At 41.8% G+C, this 10,000-nt stretch overlaps 1 protein-coding gene and 1 long non-coding RNA gene across 4 annotated transcripts in view; one reads left to right on the plus strand and one right to left on the minus strand.

The window, feature by feature from the left end:
- The window catches only part of LOC123502722, a 212,967-nt gene that overhangs the window by 190,700 nt on the left and 12,267 nt on the right, over positions 1-10,000 (plus strand). For all 3 annotated transcript variants that reach the window (XM_045251947.1, XM_045251949.1, XM_045251948.1), the window contains one exon: positions 9,943-10,000. This exon is cut by the window's right edge and continues 51 nt beyond it. In XM_045251947.1, the coding sequence (XP_045107882.1) occupies positions 9,943-10,000 (58 nt within the window). The remainder of the gene's footprint in view (positions 1-9,942) is intronic.
- LOC123502723 overlaps positions 1-10,000 on the minus strand; it is a 569,074-nt gene that overhangs the window by 8,948 nt on the left and 550,126 nt on the right. Inside the window, exon 4 of the long non-coding RNA XR_006674202.1 lies at positions 472-567. This is a non-coding gene — a long non-coding RNA (uncharacterized LOC123502723). The remainder of the gene's footprint in view (positions 1-471; positions 568-10,000) is intronic.

Consider the following 10,000-nt stretch of genomic DNA (forward strand, 5'->3'; position numbering starts at 1 on the left):
AACTGTCAACCTATCTTAAATTCCTAATCTTTCTACTTTTTATGTTTAATTCTCTATCTACCGATATTTTTCATCTATTTTCGTTAATTTCTCAGTCTACCGCCGTATAGTTTGCCTACTTCCTTCCTTCTCACTTCCTAACATGTCTATACACATTTCTATCCTATCTTTTCCTGCCTACTTTCTTCCTTATCTTTTATTTGTCTCTACTCTGCTCCTTCCTATTTTTTTTCTTATCTCCAATCATCAATTTCTCAACGTTCAACTCCCTGCTCATCTCACCCTAGGTTTTTTTACACACTTATAGCCTGTCTCTTCCTGCATCTGCTTCGTTCCTGACCTCCAAATGGCCCTCATGGTCTATTCCTTGTGGCACTTCCTGTCTGTTCCCCTGCGCTGTACCTTGAGCCTCCAGTGATAAATGATGAAGTGGCTACCGTGGTTAATAATTGGTCCCTTGGGTGCTCTTACCTCGACAATACGACGAGAGGACGATTGTGAAACTAAGAGCGATGTGATGAAAGTCCTGCTGCATCTGTTACGCTCTTTCCTCGCTGGCAATGCGGCCTGAGGGAGAAAGGTTGGCGTTGTTATTGTCATTTCTCTTACCTATGAGTTTAAAAGGAACACGGTCATTGCGTTAAGAATCCTACGTGTTTTATATAATTCGGGTAAAGATGGTTTGTGTTTTGTTTTGCATCATTCCAGTTATTAGTTAACATTCTTCAGCTGCAGTTTTTATCATTCGAGTTGTTTAATTTATGATTCTCTATCATATTACATAATCTAGGTTAAAAGTGCTTGGATATGAATATATTTAGTTTTGTTATATCGTTTGTTTTACAATTTCGTTATCATTATGAGTTACATTGTCTAGCTGCATTTCATCATTGCAGTTGTCCTTCCAAATTTTTTTTTCATACATATCCGGCTGATAATTTTTATTTATCTATTTTTTTTACAAGTCAATCCAGATCCGTTATTTTACTGTCAAGACGAAATTTTGCCAGATTTGTTTCGTAAGGTTATGGCAAAGTAGAGCGCTTTCCGAGTGTAAAATTAATGTGGCATTTTTAGGAGCAACGTTATTTCGCAGTTTCCCGAGAAAGTAGCGACGGTAAATCATACATAAATCAAGGCGATACTGGCATTCAAATATAGAACAAGAACACCTCTATGATAAACTCCGAGAAGAACCAACGGAGACTCGAGCATCGGAAACACGTGGATGATTGATGCCACGGCCACTGACAAGAAAACATTAAATCACCATGGAAACAAAGACAAACCCATAAACAAATGCAGATGTGCGTATCCAAAAGACAACCATAATTAATAACCTAAACATCATGTGCGTATCCAAAAGACAATCATAATTAATAACCTAAACATCATGTGCGTATCCAAAAGACAATCATAATTAATAACCTAAACATCAAGAGTGACAGCGAGAGACAGAGTGACAGCGAGAGACAGAGTGACAGCGAGAGACAGAGTGACAGCGAGAGAGACGAGAGACAGACAGTGAGTGACAGCAGTGAGAGAGAGAGTGACAGTGAGAGACAGAGTGACAGTGAGAGACAGTGACAGTGAGAGACAGACAGTGACAGTGAGAGACAGAGTGACAGTGAGAGACAGACAGAGACAGAGAGACAGACAGTGACAGTGAGAGACAGAGAGAGACAGAGTGACAGTGAGAGACAGACAGAGACAGTGAGAGACAGAGTGAGAGACAGACAGACAGTGACAGTGAGAGACAGAGAGACAGACAGTGACAGTGAGAGACAGAGTGACAGTGAGAGACAGAGTGACAGTGAGAGACACAGTGACAGTCACAGAGTGACTGTCAGACAGTGACAGTGAGAGACAGACAGTGACAGTGAGAGACACAGTGACAGTGAGAGACAGAGTGACAGAGAGAGACAGAGTGACAGACAGAGAGACAGAGTGACAGTGAGAGACAGACAGTGACAGTGAGAGAGAGACAGACAGTGACAGTGAGAGAGAGACAGACAGTGACAGTGAGAGACAGACAGTGACAGTGAGAGACAGAGTGACAGTGAGAGACAGAGTGACAGTGAGAGACAGACAGACAGACAGTGAGAGACAGACAGAGACAGTGAGACAGAGTGACAGTGAGAGACAGAGTGACAGCGAGAGACAGAGTGACAGCGAGAGACAGAGTGACAGCGAGAGACAGAGTGACAGCGAGAGACAGAGTGACAGTGACAGTGAGAGAGACAGAGTGACAGAGAGAGACAGAGTGACAGTGAGAGACAGAGTGACAGTGAGAGACAGAGTGACAGTGAGAGACAGAGTGACAGTGAGAGACAGAGTGACAGTGAGAGACAGAGTGACAGCGAGAGACAGAGTGACAGCGAGAGACAGAGTGACAGTGAGAGACAGAGTGACAGTGAGAGACAGAGTGACAGTGAGAGACAGAGTGACAGTGAGAGACAGTGACAGTGAGAGACAGTGACAGTGACAGACAGAGTAACAGTGACAGTGAGAGACAGACAGTGACAGACAGAGTGACAGAGAGACAGTGACAGAGACAGAGGCAGAAGCAGGTAAATGACTGACAGTGACAGAGACAGTGACAGAAGCAGATAAATGACTGACAGTGACAGAGACAGAGGCAGGTAAATGACTATCAAAAGTAGTGATGTATGTAAAGAAGGAGAACGGTCACCAAAGACTATGAAAAAGACTGAAAAAAGACTTCAAACAATTGATGTATCAACAAACAGAAAATAGATTACAAATAGCTGACTAAAATAAATGAAAAAGGAAAAGGATATAAAAAAAAAAGAATCTATAATAAATTCATTAATTAACCCATTAACCCATTGATCTACACAAATTCACAACACAAACAAACTCACGCACAAATTAATAAACCCACAAACACACACGAATTTACATGACAAACCCACACAAGTTTACGACAACCCCACAAACATTTACATGAAAATCGTACAAACCCACAAAGTAACAATACTGCAAACTCAAAACCCACAAAATTTTTAAACGCACTCACAAGCACACATTTAAAACAAATCCACACAAATTTATCACAAACCCACACAAATTTATTGTGACAATACAAGAAACTCACAGAACCTACAAACAAAATGACAAGAAAACCACATACAAATTTACAACAAACTCCCAAACCCACACATTTACGACAAACCCACAAAACCACACAAATTAACAAGACAATACCACAAACCCACACAAATTTAAAACAAAGCAACAAACCCACAAAACTTACAACAGAAACCTACAAACTGTTACGTTCACCGGTTAAGCGGTTTAGATTGGCATCGGGCAGGCGGTGAACAACAAACCACTGCAGGTTCAACTGGTGAGAAAATGCAAAGGGGCCACTTTAAAAATCTATTTAATAACCTAATAATAAAACCGACATGCACAGATATAACATGAAACTGACATACATATATACCATGAAACATGAACTTGACATATATACATAACATAAATAAATACAACAATAAAGAACCCAACTTAATACCTAACAATAATACTAATCCTATATGGAGGCAATGTGGAAAAACACGGGACGAGGGAAAGTGATACTTATGAGGTGTCGCAGTGATGAAGTGCTGGGTGATCGTTGATCCCACGGTAGTCCAAGAAACGTGGTGTTCACTGGTTGAGGCCTGGATCTCGACTCACCTCCAGAAAGCCAATAGCTGGCTTAACACTTCCGGTTGAGTCGAATGGGGCCGCGTGAATCCAACTTCGGGACAGTAGCGGGGCTTCATGAGACGGTGACGTGGAGGGTTCATGAGACGGTGGCGTGGAAGGGGAGGTGGAGAGGTGGCGAATGAGGTAGCAAGCGGAGGAGGTAATGGTAGTGGAGTATGTTACGGGCGGGCCGTAACACAAACCCACAAAAATTACAAGACACAATACCGCAAACCTGCACACAAATATAAAACAGAAACACAGAAACACACAGAAATTTACGTAGGAAACCCATAAACTGACACAAATTTAGAACAGAAACACAAATCACACAAATCTACCACAAACCTACATAAAATATCAAACACAAATCCCGGAAACTCACACACAGATTTACAACCCAATCCCACAACTCCACAAACAGATCTACAAGACACAACCTAATGAATCACCAGTACAATACGGATCATTTCACCAGTCCACGTCGGGAACTGGCCCATAAATCCAAATCCACAAGCAACACACCACTAAATTCATCTTGGCCGGCAGCTTTGGGACGCGAGATGCAATAAATAATCCGGTCTGTTCCACTTTTCGCTCCCCAAACAAGCAGAAGAGTGATGCATCGCCCGCCCAGAGCCATCGCGCTGGGATCTGCACCAATGGAAAGGCCGACGGGGCACAGAAATCCCGTGTTTATCATAGTAATTTAGTAAGAATTCGCTCCACTAACCTAGATATATACACACACACACCAAAAGCAGACTCTCTCTCTCTCTCTCTCTCTCTCTCTCTCTCTCTCTCTCTCTGTGTGTGTGTGTGTGTGTGCAATAAAACGACTGAGAGAGAGAGAGAGAGAGAGAGAGAGAGAGAGAGAGAGAGAGAGAGAGAGAGAGAGAGATCTGATAAACTGACAAAAAGAACAAGAGTCGCAAGTGTTTCTGCTGCAGGATAAAAATACTTCTGAAAAAATAAAACGAAAATATGAGAAAAATACTGATAAAATCCAGACTCTGGAATGCACACTAGCAGACGCACGTGGAAAGAGATAAAATAAAAACCAAAAGAGGGGGATAAAGAAAAAAAGACTGGAAAATAATAAAGAAAATAACAATCCGCTCTTGGAGTAGAAAACACAGTAAAACCATAAAGGAACTTGACAAAAGAAATAAAAGTAAAAAAAAGAAAAATGGTGACAGAGAAATGCGAGTCAGTCTTTGGATAGAATAAGTCAAAATTACGAGGGAGGAAAGAAGAATGAGAGTAAGAATGACGTATAAAATATCTGGTGGAGAGAAACTTACACTGTAGAGGAAGTATAAAACTGATAAAGGAGGGAATAAAAGGAGGCATAAAACAGAGGTTCGACGAGCGGAATAAAATAAAGGGAAGATCTCAGCGACATGCATCACCCCTTTCAATATACTTGGCAACACCTAGATATTTTACACCTGTCGTCACCAGGATCACGAGGCAGCAACTTGGCGGCGCCCACATCTTGGAGCAAACGATAAGAATTTTATTTTCGTATAATTTTCTTTAAGATGGAAAATATGTTGAAGATGTGCGTCCTAAGTAGTGTTCTATAGTCTTACAGCTGAGGTTGAGACTAACACACACACACACACACACACACACACACACACACACACACACACACACACACACACACACACACACACACACACACACACACACACACACACACACACACACACACATATATATAATAGAAAAAATAATAAATAGTAAAGAAACAATTAAATCGAACAAAAAGAATGTAAAATGTCTAAATTCGTCTGCTCTCGAACGAAAAAGAATTTGGAATGAACAAACTTCAACGAGAGAGAGAGAGAGAGAGAGAGAGAGAGAGAGAGAGAGAGAGAGAGAGAGAGAGAGAGAGAGAGAGAGAGAGAGAGTAAATTAGTAACAGGTAAATTTCACGCAGGCATCAAAGTACAGCAAAATTAACCTGACTTAATAAGCCACACAAAGAACACAGGTTTTCCGCGTATTGTTGGCTACACACAGCGTGGGAGTTTGTGGTACAGCTGAGTCACGTTCAGTCAACTTTTCCTCATTTAATCATGTTTTCCGTGTGATTCTGCACACTAACGAAGGCAAAAGTTTGAATTACCCTCATTATTTTATGTACGCGAAAAAAAACCAGCTGTTAACTTTTCTCTCCTTCCACTTTGACTAATGGCCAACGGTGCTAATCCAAACCAGAGGTTCGAACAGGGATGCGAGTGTGTTTCTTTTCCATTCAGGGCGCCTAACAGCGAACAAATTGTTGTTTTCCAATGAAAGACGGCTCTCTAATTATTTCTGTTGTAGCAATTACTATCAATATCAGTTACAACAGGACAAATGAGTTAGTGTAGTTCTCTGATAAATGTCAGAACCTCATTTTCATGAAAACATGTTTTACAATACCAATGCAAACTATAATAGAACTAATCATAGCTTTTTGAGTGATTATAGAACCAGTCATAGCATTTCTTTAATCAGCATTTAACATTCTAAGCCAGTCGTGTATTTCAGTCTCTGATAAATTTGTTATGAATCAACTAAATGTTCACCAAGCTATGGATACCCAGAAGGACAAAGTGGCATTTTAGTAACACTCCAAATTACATTCTTCCACCTATTTTTGTTTAAAATTGTAATGTATTGACGTAATTTCTGTGAAAAACCCCCAGAAAAACAGCCACGAACACAACGAAAAACGACAACGACATCATAAACAACAGGGTTGATTTTAAATCATATTGGTAAATAAATCAGAGGATTCATAAAAAAAAGCTATGTTTTTCTAGTTTCTTGACGTCTTGAACCTATGAAGCAGTCTTACAAGTCACAAACCCGTCGCAAGAGTGACAAGCGAACCATCTATCCCTCACAAAGAGAATTGAGAATATCTAATGTGAAAATTTTTAAAGCTATAGTATTATACATATTACTCAGGAAGAGAGAGAGAGAGGAGAAAAATAATGAGAAGGAAGAAGGGGAATTGGAAAAGAAAGAGAACTGCTAAGAATTAACAAAGAATAAGCTTAGATAGAAAATATAGATAAGAGATGAGTAATTACTCAAAGAAAGAATGCCTCAAGAATTATGGTGGGGGTAACAACAACAACAACACACACTCACACACACACACACACACACACACACACACACACACACACACACACACACACACACAATGCAGGCAACCGTGGTAAATTACACACACACACACACACACACACACACAACCACACCAGTTAAGCGGCGCGTCATCTGTGTGGGAGTGGCGTTGAAAGACATTAAACAACATTCAAGGGAGATGTGTTTCCTTAACAGTCACAGCCGCGCTCCGCTTCCTCGGCCTGAGCGTGGAGTGGCACAAGGAGGCGTAAGTAAAGAGGAAGTGAGAGGACCAAGGCGTATGTAGAGGTAAACAAGAGTAAAATGAAGAGAGAACAAGTCCTTCCAGATGCGTGTTCCAGTCTGGCCTACTTCGCCTCTCCGGTAACGGCAAAGCGAGGCAAGGAGCCGTGACACGAGAGAGAAAAGGGGCAAACAAGCGTGACGAGACTGTAAATAGGCGACAGGTTTAGTTAAGGAGGAGAAAACAGTCATAATGTAAACAAGGAATTTGAAAAGGATTCTAAACAGGCTTAAAACAGCTATGGGTAAGGAAAATGAGATCACTGTCAAACACAGCTACACGAGATAGAAACTGATAGGATTAAATAACGTAACAGTGATCGACATGACGTTATAATAATGAAAATGAAGGATAACATCAACATTGTTAATAAATTATAGTGGTTGTAGACAAAAAAAAAACATGGAAAAAGAGACAGACAGTACAGTACAAACAGTACGAAGTAATAAATATAACTAGAAAATACACATAGCAAAAAAAAAAAGGGAAAAACTTATTCTACATCGTTATTAGATGATATTAAAAGCGACTGAGAAAAGATGAAGATGATTCACAATTAAACACAAGACAAGAAACAGTTAAGAAAATAAACACAGCAAGAAAGAAAACGTAGAAGCTTATTTTATTTCGTTGTATTAGAAGCGACGGAAAAGATGAAGGTGATTCACAATTAAACACAAAACAAGAAACAGATCAGAAACACACCAGAACAATATTATACAATTTTACCAAAAAAGTCATAGTAATTAAAAAGAATAACAAGAAACAGAAGAACAAGAATTACTGACAATGTGAATTAGAATTAGCCGTTATCAAACATTTATATGCACACACAAAATAAGAAAATGACCAAATAATCAATTAAGACATCTGACAAAAATATAATACAAAACAGAACGTTCTACAACACCACCATCACAACAACCACAACCCAAGCCAACAACAACTACACAAACAGTCATCATAATCAGCAATGAACGACAGTGGAATGGGTCTCACAGCAACAGTAAACACCAGCAGACAGAAGTACGTCAACAATGGTAGAATAATTAACGAGAACCGCGGCCAGCTCAATCCAGCGCCGCCACACACCCAGAGGCACGAGGGCGATTTTCACTTGATAGCGACCAACAAACTGGATGGTGAATAATTAATTAATCTTTCATTAAAACGCACCGTTGAAATATTACCTGTTCTTTCCCCACTCACGCCACCTGACGCCCACCACTTATTGCACCTCAGCGCATCCACCACACCACCGCCACACCTCCACACCACCACATTTCCACACCACCAACACGACACCACATTGCTGAGTGTGAGATTTATTAAAAGCTTAACACCGCCTTGGGACATGACGGCCCTTGACAAACACACACTAACACACACACACACACACACACACACACACACACACACACACACACACACACACACACACACACACACACACACACACACACACACACATGCAAGCACACACGTACACAGACATTCTCTATCTTTCTCTCTGTGTCTGTCTCTCTCTCTCTCTCTCTCTCTCTCTCTCTCTCTCTCTCTCTCTCTCTCTGCAAACACTGTACCAACACGGCCGTCTGTTCCCCGGCACGCTATTTCTGTCGTCGCCGCTCGAAGACCAACACACTAAAGCGCATCACTTAAAACTAAAATACACAGGCGGATTTTCCTCCTCCTCTCCTTCCTCCTCCTCCTCCTCCTCCTCCTCCTCCTGCTCTTCTGAGTCTCCGGCGTGGTGTCAGGAGCCGCTGGAGAGCTTTCAGGATACTATAACAGACTCACTACTTTTCCCGGGGGACACTGAGCCTATCTCTTCTCTCTCTGCGTAGTAAACTGCCTAGAGAGAGAGAGAGAGAGAGAGAGAGAGAGAGAGAGGTTGATTGCACGATTCCTAACAGCGATTCTTGTGCACTAGTCAAAACAAGTCTAGAGAAGCGAGTAACAAGCAACCAAACAAACCACACAATACATGTATATTATCTCTCTCTCTCTCTCTCTCTCTCTCTCCGCTTGTGTGGATAAAAGGAAAATGAATCTGTATAGACACTAGAGAGAGAGAGAGAGAGAGAGAGAGAGAGAGAGAGAGAGAGAGAGAGAGAGAGAGAGAGAGAGAGAGGACTCGGTAAGCCATTAAGAGTCTTCCTACTCAGGCTCCGGAATCCTCGCTCCGGCATAGCAAAAGTTGCCCCTCGGGTGTCCTTCAGGAAGCAAGGCCGCTTCCTCTTCCTCTCTGTCCCTTCTCCTCCTCCTCCTCCTCCTCCCAGTTCTCCCCTGGGCTGTGCCACCTCGTGTGACAGGCAAACCAAAACCTCACAACGAATTTTCAACCCTAAACCAAAATATCTTTTCCTTGACTTTTCTCTGGAGAGGACAGGCTCTGCAAGCATCTCCTTTTGTTCCTCCGTCACCGCCTTATTCTTCCTCCTCTCCCTCCCCCTCTCTCTCTCTCTCTCTCTCTCTCTCTCTCTCTCTCTCTCTCTCTCTCTCTCTCTCTCTCTCTCTCTCTCTCTCTCTCTCTCTCTCTCTCTCTCTCTCTCTCTCTCTCTCTCTCTCTCTCTCTCGTGCTACAGACCGAAACGTACCTTGCCTAACCTTACTACATTTGCATTTGACTTCCATCCTCATTTCAGTATCTTTATATATTTGTGAATTCCTGCCACTCTACCTGTCCCCGTCTGTCTTAATCTACTTCTCACCTGTCTTCACTCTCACTCTCTTTCTCTCTTTCTCACTCCCTCCTTCCCATTCTCTCATGCTACCGTGTTCTCCCGCAGGACTGGCAGCTCCACATTCGGTACGTGCAGCCGAGAGACGCAGGGCTGTATGAGTGTC

Source organism: Portunus trituberculatus, chromosome 12 (genome assembly GCF_017591435.1).
Source record: "Portunus trituberculatus isolate SZX2019 chromosome 12, ASM1759143v1, whole genome shotgun sequence".
Classification (NCBI taxonomy): Eukaryota; Metazoa; Arthropoda; class Malacostraca; order Decapoda; family Portunidae; genus Portunus; species Portunus trituberculatus.